Genomic DNA, 27,256 nt, shown 5'->3' on the forward strand with positions numbered 1-27,256 from the left:
ATGGCTTGGGAAGGGACCTTAAAGACCATCAAGTTCCAATCCCCTGTGCATGTGCACCTTCCACTAGAGCAGACTGCTCAAAAACCCATCCAACCTGACCCTGAACACTTCCAGGGATGGGCAGCAACAGGACAGAGCGCAAGCTCATTTGTATTTTGGAGCTTTCTTTTCAAAGATGTTTCTACATAAAGCAGACACCTCATTTGCTGAGGAGCCAGGTCCAGTGCTGTAGCCTAAAAATGCCAAATGATGGAAATCACAAGGGATTCCAGAGGAAGATGTTTCTCTTGGCTGGATCTGGGCAGGAAGCTTCATCCTGTGAAGGCTTAAGTACAGACACAAGAAGAGGTGCAATTCCAGGTACAAGAGGAAGCATTAAAGGTAACTCTCACATCTATATGCCTCAAAATCAGGCACAAATTTCAGTTCCAAGTGTGTTATTTCTTGATTTGTGCAGAATTTGTAATCCCTTTTTTCCCCTGGCTTTATCCCACAGAAAGGTACAGTGGAATTTGTTCCATAAATTAAGCACTGTCTTCACAAAATCAATTACAGCCAAAAAGACTATAACCAAAGGTGCAGTTTGAAAGGATTTCATATGAAAGGCACTGCAGAGTAAGGAATAGGTAATAAAAAGAAACTTTCAGAAAACTTCGTAAGAAAATGACACCACAGCAACAGCTGTTTGGCCAGAGGGAGCGCAGCAATTCACACCTCAAAACACAGAGATCATAACTAGAGTTAGGGAACAGTATCTAATGGGCCACAAAGTAATATTTTTGTCTGCAATGTCTGCAAAGGATGACAAAAAAATCTGTCAATTTTTCTTCACAGAAAAGTCCTTTGAAAAATCTTGTCATATGAAACTAAAATATTTTTAAAATACAACTACACTAACGAGTTTGCAAATTGGACTTTAAAATAGAACACAACTTAAATAGAGACCCAGCAATAATATTCCCAAAATATATTCAATTATTCTGATAGCTGTGACTTGTTACCTTCTTTAGTAACCAGAAGTACCTACAACAAACAAACAGATTGCAACATCTCCTACTAAGTATTCATTTAAAAATATATAAAGGTCACTAATCAGGTGAAATGGTAACAGCCAATGTAAAATGCATTCATAGGTCATAGGACCAAATGCATAGATTTTAATTACTAGGTATTGTATAAAAATTAGTATTCTGTCCTGAAATAAGGTAATTCTACAATCACAGTTATCTGATTTCCATACACACAGTTCATAATAAAGGTAATACAAAGCAAGTGTTTACTAGATTGTGACTTATAAATAATAAAGATGGATGGTTGCCTCTTTTAGATTAAGGAATTCATTTTAACCACACTGCACACAAAAGAACTTAACACCAGCACTTAAACCCAGCTATGTTTCAGTCCTGAGTGAATGCATACACAGCAGCAGCTGTGCTGGCTTAGCCCAAAGGCCTGTGTAGCTCACATTAATCAATGTATTTCCATTTTCCTACCCCAGCCCAGCCTCTCCTGAAAGCCACAGAACTTTTCAGGAGCTGTAACACCATGTGACAAGTGTCAGGTTATGTGACAGGCTCATCTGCACAACCACAAAGGAATGGAGAGGATCAGTGACCCTCAACAACCAAATCAGAGCAAACAGAGCTGTGGGGGTGAAGCCGCAGCAGCTCTCTGGATCCCCTTACAGACAGACTGGGAGGTCACTCCCTAGAGGAATATGGGGCTCACTGTAGGGAAAGAACACCCTGGGATTGTACAAGATTCCTTCTGGGGTGTCGGGGATGAGTCAAAGACAAGGAGAAGGAGGGACTGAGGCAGTTTAGGGAACAAGCACAGAAAAACAGAGGGGAGTGCATGTTTGTGTGCTGGTCTAAGCACCAACAACTGGAATGGGCTGAGTCTCAAGCCTTGTGGGTTGAGGTGCAGTGGCCAGCTCAACTGAGGCTGTGTGTGTTCCCTGTGTGTTCTCCAGGCCCGATGGGAATTCCTGCCCAGCCTCCTGTTGGCCTGGACCTGGAGCCATGGAGCTGCAGCAGCCTTGCCTCTCACACACACCACCAGATCTGGTAACTCTGAATGACAAGGAGTTCCATGTCATACCTGTAGGCTGGATAAACAGCAACTCCTTTCATCATCTTCTCCATCTGCTAAGCTCTGCTTGATGTCCTCCAGTTCTTCTCTTAAAAGAAACACTGAACCTTTGAGCCCTACCCATCCTTTCCCACAATATTCATTGTATTACAGATTGCTCTCATATTTCTCCTCAGCCACCTCTTTTACAGTCCAAGAGTTTAGAAAAAGTATATTAAATCTTAAAAATTATGTGGCACTTCATTTAAAAAAAAAAATCTGTTACTCACTGACTTTAGAATAGCAAAAAAACTCTGAATAAAATGTACCCAGCTTAATTCTTTTGAATACATGCAACTCTGCCAGATCATATTTTATGAAAACTGCCTGCATCTCCTCCAGCAAAATTATTCAAACTATCACAGACACTACTGACAATCAGGTGAAGAAATCAAAAGCTTTGCAATTCTATGCAAAGCACATGTGTTGATATTAACACCAAAACAGAAAAATAATTGCAAAAATCTAAAAAAAACCACCAAAACAACAAATGCTTCCCCAAACCTCCCTCCTCCGATCAATGCTGTCATCTGTATAATTTTACAGAGTTAGGACACAGAGAGAAGTTTTCAGATGCTTAGTGGTGCAAACAGAATAAAACTGAAATGCCATGCTTACCTGGCCTGTGCCTGTTGCCTGCCTCAGCAGAAAGAGAACCTCCTTGAGCCCTGCGAGACCCAACTTTACCCCCAGTGCCACCTGGGTAGTGATAGATGACAGATGCTGAGCACAGCCCCTCAAGGGCAGCTGCAGAAAAAACAAAAAAACAAAACAAAAAAAAAAAGCCAACAGATTAATAGAAACATTTGCAAGAAGTGAAGTATCCTGTGGTAAAGTCCATTTACACAAACAAAAATGTGCCTGAAATTAGAGGTCTAATGACAAAGACCATGGAAAATTCTGAGATGTGTTTTTCATCTCTAGTGTTCACCCTCAGAGCCCCCATTGCCTCAACCCACTGAGAATCCGCAGGAGCAAGAACTTGTCACAGCAGAGGAAGCTCACATGAAAAGCATTTAATCCAACTGGATGCAATTCCACAAAACCAGATAAGATGCCAAGAGAGCTGACCAAGGTAAGACCACTCTCTCATCACTTCCAACAGGTTCATGCTCACTGGGGGAGGTTTCTAGTGGCTGGGAAAATGGAAAAATCATCTTCTTTGAGAAGGAAGTACCAGCACAGATAGATCAACATCAGCTCCCTGGAGAGGCTACAAAGAAATCCTGCTGGAAGCACAAAAAGTGAAAGAAGGTGTCTGTGAACAGCTCACATCCATTTATTGAGGATAAATCAGCCTTTGGCAACCTCACTGCCCCCTGTGAGGAGATGCTAAGTTCAGTGAACAAAGGAACAGCAGTGGATGTTGCGTATTTTGGCTTTCAAAACATCTTTGGACAAGGTCTCCCACAAAATGCTTGTAGCCAAATTGGGAAGACTGGGATAACTGGCCTATAAAGTAGGTGGAAAATCAGCTGGGCAGCCAGACTCAAAGGCTTGTGATGAGCCACATGGCTGCCTGTGAGCAGTGGTGTCCTCAGGGGGACAATACTCATGCCTTCATTAACTGCCTGGATGATTGCATAGAGCACACCCAGAAACTTCCTGGGTGACACCAAACTGGAGGGAACAGAAGGGCAGGGCTTCAATGCAGAGAGAACTTGCCAGGCTGGAGACAGGGGCTGGCAGGAGCCTCATCCCAAAGCAAGGCTGGTGGGAGGCCATCAGAAGGGTCGGGGGACTGGAGTTCCTGGTATGTGAGAAGCGAGAGAACTGGGTTTGCTCAGCCTTACAGAGCAAGAGGCTGAAGGCTGGTGTTCTTGCTGCCTTTAAAACACCAAAAATTTTGGTGTTTAAAAAAAACAGCAAAATTTTAAAAGAGGTTGCTCAAAGACAGCAAAACTTCCATCATTAAATATAACTGAAATTCAACTGGACAGGTCCCTGAACAACCTGATGTAACTGGACATGATAAGAGCAGGATATCAGACTTAACAGACTTATCAAACTATTTGGATTGGAAGAGTCCTCTGGAGGTCTTTAAGTAGAATTTGAGGAATCCTGAGCCATTTAAGTTTTTGGAATTGCAGAAGGAAAGAAGTGGGAGGTCAAAAAGTGTTAAGGTTTTCATGGTATGTAATCTACAGGGCCATTAGAAAGATAAATGGTTTCCAGGTGGAATGAGAAAGCTAAAAGCAGAACTAAGACACTGTCCTGAAAGGGTATGAAACTGAGAAGCAGAAATTGTGCTCAAAGATCATTTGTATGGCCAATAAATAACAAAAAACAGGCATGAAAACAAAAAAAAAAAAAAAAAGAAGGAAAGGATGGAAAAAAGGCAGGGAAAAAAAGCAAATCCTAGGACCTTATATGAAAGGAAATTATGTCAGTGGAAATTTAACATTTGTGGCTTTGGGAGATGTAAAGACAAAAATCTTTTCCCAACAGTCCATAGTGGACACCCATAGGAAACATTTTTAAAACACCTATACAACCCAGTGAATAAAAATCAAGTACTTTCCAAGGAATCACTAAAAAATCAGACACAAGTTTTTTTAAGTACATGCTTTACTACAGTAACATGAATTTATCCTGTTTAGGTTTTCCTAAACCCATTCCTTTCTCACGTCTTATTAACCAACTTTTGCTTCAACTTCATTCTTATTCACACCCAATAATCCAGATTTTGGTCACTAGAATCATTCCTACCTTTCACAATGCCTACGGAAATTACAGAGGATAGTTTGATTTACTTGGGTTTACAACTACCAGCACCTGATCCTACCTCCAAGCCACAGGAAGTCGTTGACAGAGCGCAGCAGCTCCACTGCCATGTGATAGTGCACCAAGGAGTCCTGCAGCATTCCGGCCTGCAGACACAGATCCCCCACGTGCTTCCGCATCCGGCCCTGGCAGCGCTTCTTGTAGTGTCTGCAAAATGAGAGGGGCACTTCAGTTACTGCCACGGAAGGCTGGTCTGGGCCAACACACAAAAGTCAGTTTTCTTTCCTCCCTAATAGCAGATCTACATTGATTTACTCTCTGCCTCTAAGCAAACATGAATGCTAACTAATGTAATATGCAAAAGGACCGACAATTTGAGGATATATTGGGAAAAAAGCAATGTATCACATGTTTTGGCTACACAGCATTTACACAGCTAGAGCCACGTGCCCTGAAAACCTCCAAAGCAAGGCTCCTGCAGACTACAGTGAGTATTTGGCTGCCTGTCAATAGCTGATATGCTGGTTTTTTGCTCTTCAGCAAAAGGCTCATTGTTAAGCCAAGGTGGTCTCTTGTTCTGCCTTTTTCCTTTCCCTGTTCCTGTGCTTCCAGGAAGCTGTTCTTGAACAAATCCCACAACTCCATGGATGCTTCCCATGGAATCCCTCACATTTTGGCTCTGAGCATATTAAAGGTGACCTTTCCAAAATCCTGCTCTGGGCCTCTGTCTCCTCTGCTGGGACCTCTCCACACACAGCCCAAAGGTATTGGGGGCCCAGAACCCCCTCAGACCTCACAAACCTCCCCTGCTCCCAGCCCCTTCTTTTAAAGGGATGATGAGTGGAAAAGCACCATCATTTCAGGCAACAGCTGACAGAGTTTCTCCTCCTACTCTTTTTTACATGTTAAAATAAATGGTGTTTTTCCCAAATGAACAAAGTCTACTGAATATATTCAGCAGACACCTTGGTACAGCTGAAAAGGCAATTTGGGCATGAATCCGTGTGACAAAGGCACTAATCCTACTATTTTGTTTGTTTTTTTAGTAGGTTTCAGCTAAAGAAACATAAGAGATACAAAGCAAGACACACTGGACTTGGAAAACACCTCATGATTGAAGTGACAGCTCAGAACAACTGTGCTCTCCCAAGTCCACGAACAATCCTCTTGTTCTCCTTCCTATAAAAGCACTCCCTGGCAAGAACACCCTTGCACTATAATTATAAACTTGTTTTATGAGGAAGACATTTAAATGTCAACTGAGATATTTTATTAATTTATCTATTGTTGTTTTCAATAGTAGATCCTGTTGTTCTAACAGTGTCTTCTAAGTACATCCAGAGAGGTATGAAAGTTTACTTTCCATGCGTCACACCAAGGAAAAACAGACTCTTATTTTTTTGGATAATTTAAACTAAAATAAAAGTCAATCAAAACTGAAATTTTAATTAGAAGAACTGCTGCAGATGTCACTCTTTGTTGTATACATGAAGTCCAAAGAATCTGGTAAAAATACAAAGAACCATCTTGGATTGACACACCTGTAAACTTTAAGCTTTTAGGAGATGTCATGATACTTTTTCAATTTAATTAATTTAATTTAAATTAAGTTGAATAGGTTGACCAGTGAAGCTGTGGCTGCCCCATCCCTGGAAGTGTTCCAGGCCAGGTTAGATGGGGCTTGGAGCAACCTGGGCTAGTGAAAGGTGTCCTGTCCATGGCAGAGGGGCTGGAATAAGATGATCTTTAAGGTTTGTTCCAGCTCAAATCAGCCTGTGATTTTTTACAAAGTTACTGACACTATTTGAACTTAGCAACTTTAAACAAAAAAGAAACCCAAAAAAAACCCCTAAGGTTACTCCCACTCTGCAGATGATGAACTCTTATCCCTGGAGTGATACCAGAATATAAGGGGAATGCCAATGTTATGGAATGAAACCAGGTTTGGGGCAGTGGGGTGGTTTTTTTTCAAGTGGGGAACTTCCCAGAGGACCCTAGAGATAAACTGAAATGTCACTGAAATAATCTCCATAAGGCATCTGAACAAACTGTCTTCATGAAGTCTGTAATGTAGAAATGACAAAAGGAGGAGAGGCACAGAACATATGAAATGTAAGGGTAGGAATAAGGACATTCATTTATTTCCTTTAGATTTGAAGGCAGGAAGGAGGAATGGCAAGAAACCAAACAATTCCATGTCACTGGTTTATCAAGGCTATCAGTTTGGCTTGGGTAGTTTACACCACAGAGAAGAATCTTTGCAGCCACAAAATAATGTCGTATTCCTTGCAGTCAGTTTGGAAAAAGCAGATGAAGAGAAAGTAACTGATTTATATGCATAGGTGACAGAAATTGAAAAAGAGAAGATATTTAGAAATACAGACAATAAAAACTAAAGAGAGAAGCTATCAGAACCAGTGTTATTGTCTACAAAAAAAAAAGAAATAATAAAAGGAGACAAGCAATAGGTCTCCAATTGCTCCTCTCCATCTAAAAAGTTACAAATAATTCCTATATAAATGTTTGCACTTTTCTGATCTAGCACACCATATTCACAATTGATGTAAAGGTTTTGACATTAAATGAAATTCAGTACAACTGTTGTTTGCTATCTTTCAGATGTATCAGGAATTGAAATATTTGTCTTTTATTTTTCAACAAGCATGTATTTTATAGATCTTTTAAGAACAAAAATGCAAGAAAATTCAAAGTGAAAGCTAAAGCTGCTCTGTAGGAACTGTGGAAGGGCACCAAATCTTACCAAGATTTCAGTCTAAACTTTGAAAACTTTGAGTTATAGAAAAATAACTCCATCAAAAAGTTCCGTCGTAATCTGGAATCAGCATTGCACAGCAGAGTTTAAATTGGTTATAAATCAGATTTTCCTACTCTGCACTCCAGAATGAAAAAAAAACATTTTAAATGTTATATTGCTTTAACTTTTTTGTTTGTTTTTTTTACATAAATAGTGGAATTGGAGAATCACTGTTTCCTTCACAGCTATAATTCCTCTCAAAGATGCCACTGCCTCCAACTCCGTCTCTACGCTTTCAAGCAATCTTTATCTTTATGAACAAATTAAAGTTCTTATTCTCTCAAAACTGTACTTTATAAACATTCTTCCAGATTTTCCAGCTAGCAGATAATTAAGTTCATAAATATGAGTCATACAGCAAAGGAAAAGAGATGATGCCTGACTCCTAAATCAGGACCTAATACCAGAATAGTTTCAATCACACAGCCTCACCACCAGCTTTACTAACCTAATTCTCCTGCTGATTTATGCCCATGTCAATATATCTGAAGTTTGAAAGCATTTATTCACACAGGCATCAATAAATATTGCTCATAAAACCACTGTTCTTTGGGAAACTCTCCTTATTTATAGACAAACGGATAATTTATTCCTGGTGATGAATAAATTTATTACTAATTATTCAAAAACTGAATTCACTACACCTATTTTTAGGCTCTTCAAGGTATTGCCAAGATAGGATTCACCTCCTACAGTCCCTGCAAGTCATTGCCATCCTCTTGGAAAATACCTTCTCACTAATTATAGAGTAAGTTTGTCCGAAACAAATGTATAAACTGTCTTTATTAGGCAGTCACAATTAAGTACAGTGAATTCAATTACTTCAAGTATGTCCAAAAAGACAAAAGGCAAAGACTTCATGGAAATTAAACCCACTCTCTACAGACAGCAAAACTTAATTCACTTGACATTTGGGAAAAAAACAGTATCCACAATATCAGGCCCTTAAAATCATGTCCAAGGGACTCATTGTTCCTTCTATGCATCCTGGGGTGCAAATTAATTGGGAAAAAAATCCTATTGCATATATATTCATATTTATATCATATATATATATATATATATATATCTCAGTATAAAATGATTGCTCATTTTAACACCAAGCTAGTTTTGCTTCACAGCTTTAGCTGAAGATCCTGAAAGTGAGAAGCTTACAGATATCTTCTCTCTGAATTATTTTTTATTAAAACACTGTTTAAATATTTCAGCTCTCTCCTGCTTAATCCTAACCTATCTAGGGACAGAAAACCCACGTGATTTAACAACTACTTCCTCTAGATAAGAGGACAACCTCTCTCTAGGCCAGTTCCTTGCAGCACCCTACTGCCAAGAGCAGCTCCTTTTAATTTTTCCTCTAGAAGATAATTCACAACATTAAATTTCAAAGAAGGACACAAAGTGTCCCCATACAAACCCCTTCCTGAGTGTGATGCCCTCAGAAACATCCCCAGGGAAGGCAGTGCCACTTCCTGCAGGTCTACCCATGGAATGCTTGCTTGGTGTCAGTCACCTCCTCTTAAGGTCCTCACCACACAGAAAAATTCCACTGACTACAAAACTAATTTAAAATCTAATTTTCTAAAGTTAGTTGGGTTAATGCTCTACCAAACACACTCTTATATTCAGAGGAATCACCACAATCATGACCACTGACCACTGCTACCACTTCAAAGTGGAGGACAATAAATCAGTTCCAGGAACTATGAAGAACTACTTGATTTCCATTTCTGCCTTCTTTGCTCTATAGGATATGTGCTTTATTCTTTCATCTCCAGCTCTTTTCTAGGATTCCAGGATAATATTATGGAAAATTTAGTGCAACAGTGTTGTAGTTCAAGACAGAATTTATTTTCACTGCAAACCATCCAGAAACAAGTTTGACGGAATTTCTGGATCCTCAAAATTTGGCTAAATTTACAAACAAGAAACATGCAAAATCAATTCTCAAAAGTGTATTCATGCAAAATGCTCCAACAAAAATTTCCATCAAGTTCTACTAATTCCAGTTAGCATGCAGAGCTATAGATATCACCAATCATAACATTATCCAGACTTCAAGAGACACGGCTACGGCACTGAATCAACTGCCAGAACTTTTGAATTTGGAAATCAAACACAGGCAGCAACAGCTTCATGGCTTTGGAGTTTAAAAAATAAAGCAAATTCCAGAGGCCAGCAGCCACCTAAGCAGACTATGTGTGTCCTACAAAAAAACTCAGCATTGCTACCAAATATAATTGCCAAATGCGCCAAAAGGGGGCAACTGCAGTGGTGAGGCTCCAGGCAGCAATTATTTTTGTGTGTGGTGAAAAAATAAAAATAAAAAGCAACACTAGAATATGCAATGAAGGCGAAGTGAAGAGGCAGGACATGGGAAAAAAGCTAACTATTTTCAAAGATACACAATCACATCCTACCTTTTTAGACCCAACAACAAACTCACAGGGCAGTATGAGAGAAGAAGGGGGGGAAAAAACAGAAAGGAACAAAACAGAAATTAGAAGGACAGAGAACAGAAAGAAAATTAACAGCCACATACACATACTGAGATCATCAACTTTGATAAATCAGTGCACAAATCCCAGCTATGACACATCTATAAAAAGGGCCCTACAGCCTCATCCCTCCACAGCATTAAATGATGCCAGTATTGAAAAAGAAAGAACCTAAGACACAAACTGATGTAAACAACATTAAAATGAGCTTATCCAAGTAGATTTACAATCACACCTAAGTATGTTTATTTTTAGCTGAAAACAGAAATAAAATAGAAAACTTAAAACAAATGGGATTTTCAGTATTTCTGGCACAGATGTTTCCTAGTTTTTAGTTTGTAGGACGTTTTTATCATCATGAGAACATGTGCTTCCATCGTTCTCCATCAATCTCACACCCTCTAAAAGTAACTATCAAGTGCAACTGATTTCAGAAACTTTTTCAACTATCCTCAGCAGTCCTGTGACCACATAAATATTTTATCCAATTTACAGCTGAAGAAACAGAAAGAAAAAATAAATCAATTTGCCAAAATCCCTTTTGGCTGAATGCTCCAGGAATCAAACCAAGCCTCTCAGTCCTACAATGTCCCTTTAACAGGACAACTTTTCATTTTAGGACATAACCCATTATGTTTCAAACATATAGTTTTCTACCAGCTAAAAAAAGTTCTTCTGCACACAAACTTCAGTGAGTTTGTGTATGTTGTCATCTCAGTCAGCTCTGGGAATGTGCTTCTCCTGCTCATTACACAAATAACCTGCAAAAGACAAAGATCATCCTCACTTTTCCCATTAATTACCCTATTTGAAATAATAACTCCTCTTCCTAATTTACGAACTTTGCATCTTAAAAGAAGCCAATCAGTTTACTTCCATGGCAATTATCATGCATCCAAGCTAATGAAAGTCTTCTAACTGAGTGAGGGAGATGATCAGGTTTATATATAAAGCTCTGATCATCACATAAGTATTAACGTTAATATTTGACCATAAAATACTTGAAGAGCATCTTTTAAGATACAAATTATGTTCAATAGTTTTAATTAGTCTCCAAATCAAGTGATCAGAATTATGTAGCCCATGTAAATTCTTAACATATTTTCCCTCAATCTATCATCCCAATAGCTCCAGGTTACAGTTGCACCACACATTTAATTATACTTTTGCTACACACTGCCATTTAACTTCAATTTTAGAAGATAGAGGAAAAGACATGTTTATTTATCCTAAGTAGGTATCCACAACTACAGCAGCAGAGACACACCCTCTGTTACAAGAACAGAGTGTGTCTTCTCCGCCATCTATTTAATAGAGAACATTTGTGGTTTTAAATAATTGATTACACACTGACTAGGATGTCAGGGTACATGATATACAAAATTTGCAAATAGACAGAAAGTATATAGAAAAGATCAAGGGACTTTCTTTGCCTTTAACCCTTTAGAAATTTCCATCTGTTCTAGAAAAAGCTGTTTCATTTGCCTCAATATCTAAGTATCGTCATGTTTTTATTTCTTTCTGTAAAATCATGATGCTGACAGACTCAAAACAAAGTAGCAAAAGCTGTTCTACCAGATGTACCCACTTCCTGCATTCAAACAACCTTGAGCCCTCCCTGAACAACATTACACATCCAATCCTGCAAAAACAGAAACTGGTCTCTACTGAGGAAGGTCCTTCCTAGCCCTGTTTCTCCCTGGCATGGAGTGCTTTCCCTTAATTAGTCAATCTGTCACTACAGAAGGGAATGTGCTAAAATAAAATCCTGTGAATTGCAAACCAAGCACCAAAAAACTCACAAATAATAAAATGGAATGTTATTATCACCAGCTCACATCCAAAGGCTTTGGCTTGAAAGTCTAAGTTAGTTTAGTAAACTGATCTGAGTTCAACCTTATTTAATGGACTTGAGCTTCTGCTTTAGAACAGAGGGCAGAGATGCATCAGGCTACATTAAAGGTACCTAGAAAGGCTCCTGTGCAGAGATGCTGGAAATATATTTTCATTTAGCTTTCTGAAGTTTTAACGTATAAATCCTAAGTATTATAACAATCAGAAGTACTAACTCCACAGCAAAATAGAACTGAAGAACTTTCTTACTATGGAACTGAAAAATTAGAATATTTAACACCTTCTCCTTGAGCAGTTTGGTGCAGCAAACATTTCAAGTACATCCATTGATCCAGACCTACTGAAAATCTGTTTGATATTCAAACCTCCCAGCAAGGGTGTGTGCAGAGCTGAGCCAGTGATTAACTCTGGATAAACCCCTGTGTCTACACACAGGGTCACACACCTTCCATTCTGCAAAGAGCTAAAGCACCACACGGAATCTCTTTCAAACACCTGCTTGGAGATGTGTGGGCACACATTCTGCTGTCACTCCAGCTCCCCACCAGCTCAGAACTTCACAAGGAGTATTTCCCACTAGTAACAACACAGCTATTGCTCAGAAGTAATTCATTCATCTAAGAAAGCAATTTCCAAAACGCAATTTTTTATAAGACACAACTGAACAGCAGAATTCATTTTGATTTGGAGATTCTTGGCCAACAATTATAATTTTCTACCTATCTGGAAGAGGAAAATTTGATTACGTTCAGCCAAATTTCTTTCAAACTGAGTAAAAGACAAGATTGTAAAAAGGCTTGTCCAGTCTTCTCAACTTTGCCACCCACAAGCAAAAAGTAATAACACAGTAATTCATATTGATAACTGAATAATAGTTCAGGGACAAACAGGAACCAACAAGTCACAGCCAGTTCAAGTGCTCATCAAAGAGGTGCAGGGCACTGGGGTACTGATGGTCCTTCAAGCCACCAAAGGGAATTTAACAAAAGACTTCAAACTAATTAGCTGGAATTCTTTCTTCCTGTTTCCAAGGCAGGACCAACTACAGAGGCAGAGCTGATTATTTTGATCTAAAACCTTCACAAAATTGCCTGGACTCCTCTGAGCTTTTACACACAGTAGAAACCTCTGCTGGCATCCCTATAGTACAACACAAATATGAACACCACTATTTACACACATAGTGTGAGTTTTCTTTGGACTTCCCCACCTCTGCCAGGACAAAAGGTGGATGCTTCCATCCCCTGGATTTGACTGCAAACAGCAGAGTCAAACAGATTTTGCACCTGCCTGTAGCTATCAAGCCAGAATTACTTATCCCTTGCACAGGAACTATGCAACACTCAAATCTGACAGATGAGTATGCAAATGAGGAGGAAGAAAAATGGGGGACTAAAACTCTAACCTACAAAAAACCAAACAGGTAGCAAAACAAGACAGGTAAAAAGCAATAACAAATAATTACATAAAACAAAGAAGGACAGGGAAAGATGCTGGACTTTGTCATCAAAATAAACAGGCACTATCTCATAGAATGAAAAAGTAGACAGAGGTTTAAAGGGAAAAAATACAGTAAGTATGATTAGTCAAATACTACTCAACATGACATAAGAATAGTTTCACTGATGCTGATTTTTTTTGTTAATACAGTATATCTGTAAAATATTGGAAGTCTTCCAGCAAAAAGTCTTATTACAGCAGAACCTGTCAAACCACTCCTGTGACTTCTTCCTGCTATTTGATGAGCTTCATCAATTAAATGTATATATAAAAACAAGCTCAGAACATCAACTACAGTGAGACTACATGTTAGATTTCCTTAAAACTACAGCAAGAAAACACAGAAAGATCAGAGCACAGCCCCTGTTGGAACAAGGCTCACCTTGTCCTTTCTAATAGGCTTATCCTAAAGGCTGGCAAGTGTCACAGATGTGTTTTTTTAAGAGCTGACAAAAGTAGCTGCTTACCTACTATCAGTGTCCAGACCTACAAAATCCTTCTTCTCAAAAGGAACACAGAGCAGGGGGATCTTGTCTCCGGACTTATCAGTGGCTCTGTCAAGACGCTTGGACTCCAGCACTATGAAGAGAGACTCAATAAAATCTTCTATTCTCTTCTCCACAGTGTCACACTCATCATAACTGGGATAAAACGCCACATCTGTGCGGGGCTGCTCTGCAATCTCTCCTTGAAGCCCAAAGACAAACAGCCGGGAATCATAGAGAGTAGAGCCATACATTTCCTTCTGAAGATGGAATTTTTCAAAAGTCTGAGGCCATTCTTTTGCTGAAGAGCACTCTGTGATAGTGATCAGCCCCACGACTTTGCGGTGTGTCTGAAAATCCCCCCACTCGTTGTTCTCTGGGGGATAATGGTGCCTGTATCGGATGTAGAGCACTCGCTGCGAGTCGCGCACGTTAACCTGGCTCACGGCTGAAATCCGCTTGTAGATCCTGAAAAAGCTCTCTTCAGGTACAATGCCAATGGGCTGAACGACGACCAGGAGGGTCTGATGATCCTCAGCACACTGCATGTAGTCAGGAACACTCATTTTGCATCAACTGCAGGCTAGTGAAAGAAAAACGCATATTATTATTTAACCTTCAGAAGTACACAGGGTTGTTGAATCAAACCAGGGCTTTGATGCTAAACACTTCTGCAGCCTGAATTTATGTGTTACGATATCACTGTTTGTTTCATTATTTTACTAAATCTTCAACCATGCAACCTCCTGACGTTACACTGTACACAAGGAGAACTTTTAGTCACTTTTCAAACAAAAATCTGTAAATAAGGGCTTTCCAAGTGAATCTCACTCCCTGTGCAGCTACACAAGCCAGCTCACACAAGTCTCTACCACAGTGACTGGGCAGAAATACCAGTTCAGGAGAGCCTGTCAGACTCAGGCTCTTCAGTCCCATTTTCTTGGTGAAATATCCAAAATTGCATGAGGTGAGATGTAAACAGGCACCAAATCAGGATCACCAAACTTTACACAGCTGTCAGTACTCACACATGGCCAAACAGAGAAAAATTAGGACCAGAACACCTATTTTTGAGGAAAAGCAAAGTCTTGCTTTATCAAAACACACATAGGAAAGGATCAGGCATTGTTTTCTGCCTTTACATTTAAGTATTTAGAATCCCTTTTCTCCTGAGCTCTCTAAAACCGATTACTGCAGCTGAGCCTTGAATGAAGATGCACATCCCCCGAGTCCTTTCATGTCTGAGACCTCCGGGACACCAGAGATCCCCTTCGTCGTGAACTCCAGCTCCAAAGCCCTGAACCGTAAATACCACCAAAAAAAACATAAACAATACCCCGAACCTTCACAAAAACAAACACACAGACAAAAGAAAAAAAAAAAAAAAAAAACAAAAACGCAGCCCATCTTTAGACTTGACACTATTGGTTTTACAAGCAGAACGATGAGTTCCGAGTCCATGGGGACACATGAGACAGAGGAATAGATGCTTGAGGAAACGGGCTCCTCAGAACTGTGGACCGTAGCTCCTTTTCCCACCGCACTGCCCGGCTCTTCCCAGCAGCCTCATTCCCGGGCTGCAGCCCCATTCCCGAGGTGCAGCCCCATTCCCGGGCTGCCGCCCCATTCCCGAGGTGCAGCCCCATTCCCGGGCTGCCGCCCCATTCCCGGGCTGCAGCCCCACTCCCAAGGTGCAGCCCCATTCCCGGGCTGCAGCCCGATTCCCGGGCTGCAGCCCCATTCCCAAGGTGCAGCCCCATTCCCGGGCTGCAGCCCCATTCCCGGGCTGCAGCCCCATTCCCAAGCTGCAGCCCCATTCCCAAGGTGCAGCCCCACTCCCAAGGTTCAGCCCCATTCCCAAGCTGCAGCCCCATTCCCAAGGTGCAGCCCCATTCCCGAGGTGCAGCCCCATTCCCGAGGTGCAGCCCCATTCCCAAGGCGCAGCCCCATTCCCAAGGCGCAGCCCCATTCCCAAGGTGCAGCCCCATTCCCGAGGTGCAGCCCCATTCCCAAGGTGCAGCCCCATTCCCGAGCTGCAGCCCCATTCCCAAGGTGCAGCCCCATTCCCAAGGTGCAGCCCCATTCCCAAGGTGCAGCCCCATTCCCGGGGTGCAGCCCCATTCCCGAGGTGCAGCCCCATTCCCAAGGTGCAGCCCCATTCCCGAGCTGCAGCCCCATTCCCAAGGTGCAGCCCCATTCCCAAGGCGCAGCCCCATTCCCAAGGTGCAGCCCCATTCCCGAGCTGCAGCCCCATTCCCAAGGCGCAGCCCCATTCCCGGGCTGCAGCCCCATTCCCAAGGTGCAGCCCCATTCCCAAGGTGCAGCCCCATTCCCGGGCTGCAGCCCCATTCCCAAGGTGCAGCCCCATTCCCAAAGTGCAGCCCCATTCCCAAGGTGCTTCCCCATTCCCAAGGTGCCTCCCCATTCCCAAGGTGCCGCCCCATTCCCAAGGTGCAGCCCTATTCCCAAGGTGCAGCCCCATTCCCGAGGTGCAGCCCTATTCCCAAGGTGCAGCCCCATTCCCGAGGTGCAGCCCTATTCCCAAGGTGCAGCCCTATTCCCGAGGTGCAGCCCTATTCCCGAGGTGCAGCCCCATTCCCAAGGTGCAGCCCCATTCCCAAGGTGCAGCCCCATTCCCGGGCTGCAGCCCCATTCCCAGGGCAGCAGCACCGTCCTGACACCTCCCCCAGCAGAGGCCGCAGCGGGTGGGAGCTCCCCCCTTTCCCCGTCCCCGGGCATACGGCACTTTGGGCCAAGTCCAGCAGGGAAAATGAACTGCAGCAGAGCGAAGCGGAGCGGAGGCGCGGCAGAGGCGCACACCCCGCTGAGGCCGTCAGGGACAGCGGCTCTGGGGCAGCGGCTGCCGGAGGTAACCGGGGAAGGGGCACTGACAGCCCGGGCAGGAGGCGCTATGTGGGCAGCGGGGGCTGGCGGTAACCGGGGAGGGGGCACTCACAGCCGGGACAGGAACCGCTCTAGGACAGGGGGAAGCGGCACTCACAGCCGGGACGGGGGACGCGGCTGCCGGGCGGGGAGCGGCACCCACAGCGGGAGCGGAGCCGCCCCGCCGCCGCCGGAACTGACGGCAATGGCCGCTCGGCTCCGCCCCGCATGCGCGGCGGGCCATGGCGGGAGAGTCCTGAGGGGAGCGGGGCCGTTCCCCGCTGCCGTCCGCGGTGCTGCCCCCGGGGCTTCCGCGGGGACTGGAAGCCTCTGCCTGTGAACGCGAGGAACGCAAAACAGGAGTGGACGGATGACTGATTCACCTGGTGAATTTCAGCCGACTGTGTATGGAAACCTGAAGGGCTCTAGCTGGCCCTTTGAACGAAGTGAGCCTTCCTGGCATTCCCAAATCCCGAAGTTGGTGTGGTGTCATAGAATCATCCAGTCCAGCTGTCAGCCCAGCACTGCCACTGTAACCCCTAAACCACATTGCCAGACTCAGATGCCTCTTAGACCCTTACAGGAATGGTGATTCCACCACCACCCTGGGCAGTGTATTCCAATGCCTGACCACCCGAACAGTAAAAAAACCTTTTTTTTCTAACATCTAACCTGCACCTCCCCTCTCTCAGCTGCAGTCCATTTTCTCTGGTCCTCACCCCCTTGGCACAGCAAAAGATGCTGGCCCCAGCTCTCTACGAGTTCCTTTGAGGTAGTTGTAAAGAGTGACAAAGTCCTCCCTGAGCCTCCTTGAGAAGAGGGACATCATCCTCTGAGAGGATTTCTCAGTCATGCAGCTTAAATGGCAAAAGTCTGAAAACTCTGGAAGTACAAAAACTCCCGAACTATAAGCCTTGTACGAGAGTTCAGGTGAATTTCTGGTGGAGGATGTGGGAAACTTAATGATGTTCAGTGAGGCAAAGTGTAAGATGCTGCACCTGGATGACCAAACCCTGGTATCAATACAGGCTGGGGAGGGAATAAGTGGATTGAGAGCAGCCCCACCAAGAAGGACTTGGGGGTGCTGGTGGATGAGAGGCTGGACATGAGCTGGCCGTGTGTGCACTTGCATCCAGAAAGCCAAACATGTCCTGGGTTGATCCCACAGCATGGGCAGCAGTGAGGCAGGGGATTCTGCCCCTCTGCTCCACTCTGGTGAGACCTCACCTGTAATGCTTCATCCAGGTCTGGAATCCCCACACAAGAAATTTCTTGGAGCAGGTCCAGAGGAAGCCATGGAAATCAGAAGGCTGAAGTGCCCCTCCTGTGGAATCAGCCTGAGAGAGTTTGGGTTGCTCAGCCTGGAGAAGGGTCCATGAACACCTTATTGCAGCCTTTCATAAGGGGCCATGTCATGACTTAAAGCAGTGGCACGCCAACCAAATAACTTCAACAGAACTCACAGTGTTTGAAAAATTTGCATTTAGGTAGAATCATAAAATCATTTAGGTTGGAAAAGACCCTTAATATCATCAAGTCACACCTAGTACTGCCAAGGCCACCCCTAAACCATGTCCCTAAGAGTCCCATCCACATGGCTTTTACATCCCTCATGGGATGGTGATTCAACCACTTCCCTAGGCTGATGGTATGAATGCTTGACAACCCTTTTGATGGAGAAAATTTTCTTAATATCCAATCTAAACCTGCCCTGGCACATTTGAAGCTATTTCCTCTTGTACTGTCACTTATTACTTAGAAGAAGAGATTAACCTTCACCTGGCCACAACCTCTTTTCAGGTCTCCTCAGCCACTGTGGCACAAGATGTGGTCTCCTGGCAAGTCTCTCTGCTTCTCTTGCGTTTCCCCAGTCTGGGAGTTGTGAAGAAAAATAACAGCATAAAAGGAACTGAACAAGCTTTAGCCTTGACCTTTGGTTATCTTCCAAAAAAATGACAACATTTCCCAGAGGGAAAGGAGCTGGAGAGATGGCAGTACAAGCTGGCCTCAGAGTCTCAGACAGAAGCTGACCAAGCCCAAGAGCAGCACACCCTTAGGGCCAGAGAGGGGTGGGGAGTGCTCAGCCCAGTCAATCACAGCCTCTCTTCTCCTGCCAGGGCAGCTCCTGCTCCCGTTGTCCCTTCTCTGGGAGACAGAGACTCACAGAGGCAACTACACCTGGCCAAGCTCTCAGCTGGCAGAGGGGGAAAGAACGGCTCTGAGGAGCTCAGAGCTCCTTCACCTGTGCCTTCCCACCACCAAGCTCAATACCCTCAGAAATCCTGGTAGTTTGATGAGGGTTCATTTGTATATTGAAATTTCTTTCTCATGAAAGGCTGCAGTAGTATTTTTTAAAAATTCACTGCTGGAGTAATGTCAGCTGTCTCCACAAGATGTCACAAGACAGTAAGGATCGAGAAAGAAACCAATCCTTCCAGACATCCAGGCAGCATCCCAAGATATTTGTGCTTCCTTTCAGATATAACATACACACAGTGGCCTCACAGAAGATGTAATCTCAAGAGAATTATACAGCCTAAAATATACTGATTATCTGCAATAGCTAACTATAAATTATGTCCCCAAATACAGTAATTTTGAAATTTATCACATACTGTTGTTATCCTTGTACTTCCAGCTGCTCATGGTGCTGTATTTTATTAATAAATCAGGATAATCTATAGCCTTGGCCTTATGTACTGGGCAAATTCTGTATCAGATAGTGACATTCAGTCAACAAATTCGCTGTGTTTTCCATTTAATGATTCTTCATGGGTACAGTTCTTTCTCCCCTAAATTCCATGTGAATTATTATTGTGTATTCTGAAAAAGCTCCTGCTTTTCTCTCTCATATTTAGATAGTTTAGTGGCCTTAGCAGATTTCTTACCAATACAAACCATCAGGCATGTTGTTTATAAAGCATATTGGAAACTTTTTGATTGAAACCATTAATGAATTGATGCAAATGATGTGTCATTACTTCTGGAAGCGCTCACACAACCTTCAGCTCTTACCCAAACAGGCACAGGCAAACTTCTGAAGCAAACACTCCCAGCATCAAAACCCCATCCACAAGCATGTTACAAGCAGCCCCATCATCACTTCATAGTTTACACGTACCCTCCACACCTCCTCCCCAGCTCTGACAAGTGTCAGGATGACCAGACACATTCCCTGGGACTGTACTACAGCGGCAGAGGTGTTGAGCAGCCTGTAATTGCAGTTTGGGTTAACAACTTTGTAGGCAGTGGCCTGTAATCCTGGCATACACACAGATCGAGATGCCCAGTTGGCACTGAGAACAAGCTCCCCACCCTCCTGTGCCAGCCTGGAGCTGAGGAGCCACGGTGAGAGGTGAGGAAGGGGAAGCCCCAAGGCTGCTCCTGCCTGTGCTGGGACAGCAGGAATCCACACAGGTGGGAAGAGTGACTGGAAAGCACTGGAGCTGCTCAGCACAAAATGACCTGGTGGAAAAGGACCTGGAAGTGCTGGTTGACAGCAGGTGAACGTGAGCCAGGGTGTGCCCAGGTGGGCAAGGAGCCCAGTGGCCTCCTGGCTTTCCATGTCAGCACTAGTGTGGCCAGCAGGACCAGGGCAGTGACTGTCCCTCTGTGCTGGGCACTGGGGAGGCCACACCTCGAGTGCTGTGTCCAGTTCTGGGCCCATCAATTTAGGAAGGACATTGAGGTGCTGGAGCAGGTCCAGAGATGGGACACAAAGCTGCTGAAGGGGCTGGAGCACAAGTCTGATGAGGAGCAGCCGAGCGAGCTGGGGCTGTTGAGCCTGGAGAAAAGGAGGCTCGGGGGTGTGACCTTATCACTCTACAACCACCTGGCGATCGGTCACAGGTTGGACTCGATGATCTCAGAGACCTTTTCCAGCCTACTTAATTCTGTGATTCTATGAAGGGACTCGCAGCCGCCGGAGCCTCAGCGCGCCCGGGCACCGCCGGGGCCGCCGTCCGCCCGCGGCGGGGAGGAGAGAGCCGGGGGAGCCGGGGGCTGCGGCGGGCGCGTCCCTGTATTGCGGGGAGATGTAGGGAGCTGTAGTCCCGGTGCTGCAGGGAGCTGTAGTCCCGATGCTGTAGGGAGCTGTAGGGAGCTTTAGGGAGCTTTAGGGAGCTGTAGTCCCGGTGCTGTAGGGATCTGTAGTCCCGATGCTGTAGGGAGCTGTAGGGAGCTTTAGGGAGCTTTAGGGAGCTGTAGTCCCGGTGCTGTAGGGAGCTGCAGGGAGCTGTAGGGAGCTGCAGTCCCGGTGCTGTAGGGATCTGTAGTCCCGGTGCTGTAGGGATCTGTAGTCCCGGAGCTGTAGGGATCTGTAGTCCCGGAGCTGCAGGGAGCTGTAGTCCCGGAGCTGCAGGGAGCTGCAATCCCGGTGCTGCAGGGAGCTGCAGTCCCGATGCTGTAGGGAGCTGTAGTCCCGGTGCTGTAGTCCCGGAGCTGCAGGGAGCTGTAGTCCCGATGCTGTAGGGAGCTGTAGTCCCGGAGCTGCAGGGAGCTGCAGTCCCGGTGCTGCAGGGATCTGTAGTCCCGGTGCTGCAGGGAGCTGTAGTCCCGATGCTGTAGGGAGCTGCAGGGAGCTGCAGGGAGCTGCAGGGAGTTGTAGGGAGCTGTAGTCCCGGAGCTGTAGGGAGCTGTAGTCGGGTTCCCGGTGCTGTAGGGATCTGCAGTCCCGATGCTGTAGGGAGCTGTAGTCCCGGAGCTGCAGGGATCTGTAGTCCCGGTGCTGTAGGGAGCTGTAGTCGGGTTCCCGGTGCTGTAGGGAGCTGTAGTCCCGGAGCTGCAGGGAGCTGCAGTCCCGGTGCTGTAGGGAGCTGTAGTCCCGGAGCTGCAGGGAGCTGTAGTCCCGGTGCTGTAGGGAGCTGTAGTCCCGGAGCTGCAGGGAGCTGTAGTCCCGGAGCTGTAGGGAGCTGTAGTCCCGGTGCTGCAGGGAGCTGTAGTCGGGTTCCCGGTGCTGTAGGGATCTGTAGTCCCGGAGCTGTAGGGATCTGTAGTCCCGGAGCTGCAGGGAGCTGCAGTCCCGGTGCTGTAGGGAGCTGTAGTCCCGATGCTGTAGGGAGCTGCAGGGAGCTGTAGTCCCGATGCTGTAGGGATCTGTAGTCCCGGTGCTGTAGGGATCTGCAGTCCCGGTGCTGCAGGGAGCTGTAGTCCCGGAGCTGTAGGGAGCTGCAGTCCCGATGCTGTAGGGATCTGTAGTCCCGGAGCTGCAGGGAGCTGCAGTCCCCGCTCCGCCGCCTACAGCTCCCGGCGGGCCGCGCCCTCGCCGCCGCGGGGACGGGCTGAGATGGCGGCGGCGCGGCTGAGCGGCAGCGAGAACCGTCTGGTGTCGCTGCCCCTGTCGCGGATCCGCGTCATCATGAAGAGCTCCCCGGAGGTCTCCAGCATCAACCAGGACGCGCTGTTCCTCACCGCCAAGGCCACGGTACCGCTCGCCCTGCCCTGCCCTCGGGCCCCGCGCCTCCCCGTGCCCGTGCTGCGGAGAGCTGCCGCGGCCCGGCTCCCGCTTCCCTTCTCTGTCCGCGCCCGAGACGGAGCTGGCCTCAAGCTGCCCGAGTCTGGACTCATAGAATGGCTTGTGTGCGAAGGAACCTTAAAGAACATCTATTTCACAGCCCTGCCACGGCCAGGGACACTTTACACTGTCCCAGGGTGCTCCGAGCTCCGTCCAGCCTGGCCTTGGACGGCTCCAGGGATGGGGCGGCCGCAGCTTCTCCGAGCAACCTGTGCCAGGGCCGCAGCACCCTCAGAGGGAAGGATTTCTTCCTATTAACTGATCTAAACCTACTTTCTGCCAGTTTGATGCCATTCCCCCTTGTCCTGTCACTACATGCCCTTGTAAATATTCTCTCTCCATCTTTCCTGTAGACTGCCTTCAGGTACTGAAAGGTAATGAGTCTGTGCACTGAGTGCCCAGTGTACGTGAAGTTAAATATGGTGCTTCTGCCTGTAGACAGGGATCAAAGATATGTGTGCATACTTAGTCTGACTACGCAGTTTTGTTTTAATTTTTTAGGAGCTTTTTGTTCAGTATTTGGCTACATACTCCTACAAACACGGCAGAGGGAAAGAGAAGAATGCTTTGACTTACAGTGACCTGTCTCATACAGCAGAAGAGTGTGAGACCTTTCAGTTCCTTGCAGGTATTGATAACACAAGGGTAAATCCTGTGTCTACTTTGGAAAGTGAAATCTTGCTCTTTATGCTCTGTTTTGTGAGGACCCAGTTCTCCTACAGGTCGTTTATCTCTTGGTTAGCATTCAACTGGAACTCATTAACTACTTGATGCTTCTGCCCCTCTCAGCCCCAAATTATTAGGCTAGCCCAGAGATACGAGGCCTTGAGGGGAGGAACATCAGGAGATGGGCAAAGATTCAAAAGAGACTCTCACCCCGATGTGGTGTCCAGCTTCTTTATTCCATGAGGTCCAGGGGGAAAGCGAGCAAACAGAGTTATGGGTTTATCTAGGCTCTGGGCAGGGAGGGCTTCTCTGCCTCTCAGCCAACCCTGTCAGGGCAGGAAGGAGTGGACACTTACCTGATCAGAGTCACAGGGGTCCCTGGAAATGGGGAAAAGCATAGCCCAAGCGCACTGTAACACTACTTTCCTAAAAACATTTCTCTGTGAATAGGGATTTTTCTGCTGTCTCTAAATTACAATCATACTGTATACAGTTCTCAGGATATTGCCTTAAGCATTTCCTAAATTCCAGCAGTTCCATCTGAAAGCTTTCAGCTTGTGAAAGAAGATCATTGCACATCTTTAGGTGAGGAGTTATGTGGACAAAAATGACACATAGGATTCTATAAGTTTTGAGAAAAGAAACTTCATCATATTGGTCCCTCTATGCTTCTAGATACACGCACAGACACGTTTTTACTGATACTTGGATTTTATATCAATGGCTTATTGGATCTAAGGCAGTTGGGCTCTGTTTTACATCAAATAATTCACATCAGCAGACACTAAAAGGTGCCAGTAATCAGTCACAAAATAGAGTCCTTATCTTTGGTTACTTGTACTGTAAGTGGGTAACTCCCTCCTACTCTTACAGCTTACAGTGTGTGGGTCAGGCTGACTTACCTGGTTATTCACCTAAGGTTTGTTAAAAGTATTAATATTTCTTTTTGACTTAATTTCTTTAGTGATTTTGATGGAACAGTATTCATGAGGCAATACACATATTCAAATTGACTAAAAAAGCAATAATTCTGCCTTTCAGATATCTTGCCAAAGAAGATCCTAGCTAGCAAATACCTAAAAATGCTTGAAAAAGAGAAGCGAGATGGAGAAATGAGGGAAGACGATGATGAGGCTGAGGAGGAACAGGATGAAGATGAAGGTGTTGGTGCTGCTGTTGGATCTTAAGGCCAATGGAGAATTGTTTCATAGTTGATCCATTTTCTATTGTATAAAGCATGTTATTTTTGTGACTGAGAATCCAGATGCTGGATGTATTTATACACTGAGCCATCTGCTTTTGCTTTAAGAAGTTTATACTCGTTGGAGAATGGAATTCTTCCCTCCGAAACATGGTGGGGTAGGAAGAGACACTGCAAACCTGCCAGCAGAGCTTGGTCAGATGATTTGAAATTACTTTGTCTGACAATCATTACCCAAATTTAAAATTTCTTACAGGCAGCTTTCAATTCAAAAGCTCCAAAAGTGGACCAAGTGCATTAAAAAGGTCTGTAAAAACAGCCATTTGGGCACCCAAATGGGAGAGGAGATCCTATCCCAAGAGCTAATGGTGGTTCTGTAGCTGTGATGGTAAATGGGGTAGAAAATTAAGTACATATGTGCATCCAGAACCCTTTTCTTGAGTGAACTCCACTTCTGCAGTTTCTCTTGCCAAAATGCACATTGAAGTCTGTTAATTGTGGGTTCTTGAGAAAGAGCAGCTCCTTTACCATGTGCATGACAGAGATGATTTTTTAATGTGGTTTTGGTTTGCTTTTCTTTTTTTTTACTACAGAAATGGCAACCATCCTGTGTAGAACTTTACATGCAACTTTTTCAAATAAATGTTTTGTATGAAAACTTGACAATGGATGCAGAAACTTCCTGCAATTCTTTCCAGTTTCAGTCACACACGGGCAGTGTGGCCATGTCTGAGAGAGAAAAGTGACCAAGATCTGTCCCCAGGGGTGAAGAATGCCCCAGGTAGGCACAGGAATGTTAACAGGTAATAAGGACCTCCCACTCCAAAAAAGTTGGGCAGCAAGTCAGCCAGGAATTTGTCTCAAGCAACACCCTAATTTGGAGGGTATGGTAAAGACTTACTAGAAGTGAATAGCTGAACAGCTTCTCTTGGGTTGAAGGCACAACCATGCTCAGCTTCTTTTAAAACTTAGCCGGGAGCTCCAGCATATCCACAATCCAGCACATTCCATGTTCTTAGAAAGCCAAATGGAGCTTAGGCAGGTAGGGTCAGGGACTGGCAGAGCTTCTGAGCCATACCAGAAATGCTCCTGCTATTTTAACAGATCAGAGGATGCTGCACTGTAAAAAATGTTCCTGAAGTTGCCATAAATGAAAATCATGCTGTACCATGAATTCTGCAGTGAGTGCTGAGTGGGGCTGGATCCCTGGGGAAATTCCCAAATGGGTAAAGGCAGAACTAAACTATTGTTCCAAGAGCTGGTTTGTGCTTTTTTGCTTTTTTTTTTTTTTTTTTTTTTTTTTAATATTATTAAAAGTGCATGGAGCTGTGTGGAAAACAGTGTGGAATGGTGTTTGAGGGGAGGGGCTGGCAATTTTTTGTGAAGCAAAAAAAACCACCACCACAGAATTGCACAGTGACTCTCTAGCAGAAACAGGGATGGGGGCAACAATCAAATACCTGAACCATGGATGGGTCACAACCAGAGAGAGGAACATCCTGAAACAGCCTTGGCAGGGCTCTGACCACAGCCCCATCCCCACCCCTGCACCCTGGGGCGGGAAGGCAGGAGAGGGAAGGGGAGAAGGGACTGGGAAAGGGTTGGAAAACTTTTTAATTTTTGACTTGGCTTCTCACCACCTAATTCCACCTAATTTGTCAGTAAATTATATAATTTTCCCTCCAGTCACATCTGTTTTGCTCATCACAGCAACTTTTCAGTGACCTTGAGTCTGTACCTCAACCCTTGAGCTTTTTAATCCTATTTTCCCTTTGCGTCTGCATCATTTAAAAGGAACTTCCTCAAAAGTGACCAAGTATCTTGCTTGACCTGTTTAAGGTGTTGCGGGATTTTAGGCAGTGGAACGCAGGCCAGGGGACACTTTTGGATTAATTATTATTAGTACAGACACGTTTCTATCTTTTTCCCCCAACAACACCAGCTTGTGAGACCCTTCCCCACCCCAGCCAATGCTGCTCAAAGGACATGACAAAAGAACTATGGTTACTAAGTGTAAATCATTGCTTTTCATCCCTCTTAGAAGTTTCCTGTGGGACCATGAACATATCCTGTGAATTCCTGAGTCCAGAAGAACGTGCACACCCTTCTGGATTCATTCAGCCAGAATCCTCAATGGGGACTTCAGAGCTGTCAAAATTTGCCACAGCCCTCTCCGAGGCCCTGCAGCTGCCAAAGCTTGTTGCCATCAAATCAGTGAAGGGTTTTTTGTTTTCTCCAAGAGCCTGACACAGAGCAAAATCTCATCCAATTCAAAGTGGTGTTTCAAAACACGAGGGAAAAAATAAAAGGAAGAAACAGCTCTGACAGTATTTTGTATTACTGAGTAAAACCAATCTGTGTTTGTAGGGTTGGGCTCCCAAAGGAAGCTCCTTGGCATCCTTGGAATTCTGTTGGATGCTTTATAGTTACCACCAGGTGCTACATTTTCTTCATTTAAAAATGAATCACTGTAGGGATTCACTCAAAAAATAATAAAAAATTCAGGCAAGTGGTTTCCAAAATGTTAATCTTCCAAACACAGTTCCAGGATTATAACTTGTAAGCAGTTAAAGCAGCACGGATTGTCTCTGGCTGGGCACGGAGAGGGTGGAAGCACAGGGAAACATCCAAACAAACAAGGGCAGAAATGGAAAGGAGAGCAATGGATGAGAGATTTTGGCAGAGTCTCATTGTGCACAAATAATTGCAAAAATGGCCAAATATTAAATGAAAAGACATCAAACAATACCTTGTAAAGATGAGGAATTTTATTTTATTGACATACTATGAGGCAAAACAAAATCGACACCATACAAAATAACTTTATAAAATATCATTCACATCATTATTTTGTCAGGAATTACAGCATTTTGAGCTTGTTACAAGTCTTATGTTTTGAGGTGAAAAACACTATGCTAAATCTTTAGTATTAGTTGTATATATACAGTAAGAAACCAGAACAGAACCTGTTAGGTTTTTCATGAGTTTATT

General features: G+C 44.6%; 2 protein-coding genes across 5 annotated transcripts in view; one reads left to right on the top strand and one right to left on the bottom strand.

The window, feature by feature from the left end:
- The window catches only part of TRAPPC9 (trafficking protein particle complex subunit 9), a 440,568-nt gene extending 423,461 nt beyond the window's left edge, over positions 1 to 17,107 (bottom strand). For 2 of the 3 annotated variants that reach the window (XM_021532475.3, XM_021532473.4), the window contains exons 1-4: positions 17,005 to 17,107; positions 13,986 to 14,586; positions 4,916 to 5,061; positions 2,749 to 2,877 (exon numbers count right to left, since the gene is read on the bottom strand). In XM_021532475.3, the coding sequence (XP_021388150.1) occupies positions 2,749 to 2,877; positions 4,916 to 5,061; positions 13,986 to 14,569 (859 nt within the window). In that variant the 5' untranslated portion in view covers positions 14,570 to 14,586; positions 17,005 to 17,107. Of the gene's footprint in view, positions 1 to 2,748; positions 2,878 to 4,915; positions 5,062 to 13,985; positions 14,587 to 16,959 lie in introns of all 3 variants that reach the window. The other variant, XM_077781898.2, reaches the window with a different exon arrangement.
- A 5,041-nt stretch (positions 17,108 to 22,148) lies between these two features.
- Positions 22,149 to 24,931, top strand: CHRAC1 (chromatin accessibility complex subunit 1). 2 transcript variants are annotated; one of them, XR_014953461.1, is made up of 3 exons: positions 22,149 to 22,772; positions 22,900 to 23,026; positions 24,106 to 24,931. XR_014953461.1 is itself a non-coding variant. In XM_021532494.4 (3 exons), exons 1-3 carry the CDS (start codon positions 22,171 to 22,173, stop codon positions 24,249 to 24,251), a joined length of 411 nt encoding a protein of 136 aa, XP_021388169.2. In that variant the 5' UTR covers positions 22,149 to 22,170; the 3' UTR covers positions 24,252 to 24,931. The 2 variants fall into 2 exon arrangements, 1 of the variants encoding a protein (XP_021388169.2); XM_021532494.4 differs by having other exon boundaries at positions 22,149 to 22,308.
- The last annotated feature ends 2,325 nt before the right edge of the window (positions 24,932 to 27,256 follow it).

Source organism: Lonchura striata, chromosome 2, assembly GCF_050655825.1.
Source record: "Lonchura striata isolate lonStrDom1 chromosome 2, ASM5065582v1, whole genome shotgun sequence".
Classification (NCBI taxonomy): Eukaryota; Metazoa; Chordata; class Aves; order Passeriformes; family Estrildidae; genus Lonchura; species Lonchura striata.

What these genes read in the sequence shown, in the direction of transcription:
- CHRAC1 (XM_021532494.4), top strand. Translation starts at nt 22,171, where the DNA reads ATGGCGGCGGCGCGGCTGAGCGGCAGCGAGAACCGTCTGGTGTCGCTG. An exon ending in TCCTCACCGCCAAGGCCACG is followed by an intron (nt 22,309 to 22,899) that starts GTACCGCTCGCC and finishes TTAATTTTTTAG; the next exon opens with GAGCTTTTTGTTCAGTATTT. An exon ending in GACCTTTCAGTTCCTTGCAG is followed by an intron (nt 23,027 to 24,105) that starts GTATTGATAACA and finishes TCTGCCTTTCAG; the next exon opens with ATATCTTGCCAAAGAAGATC.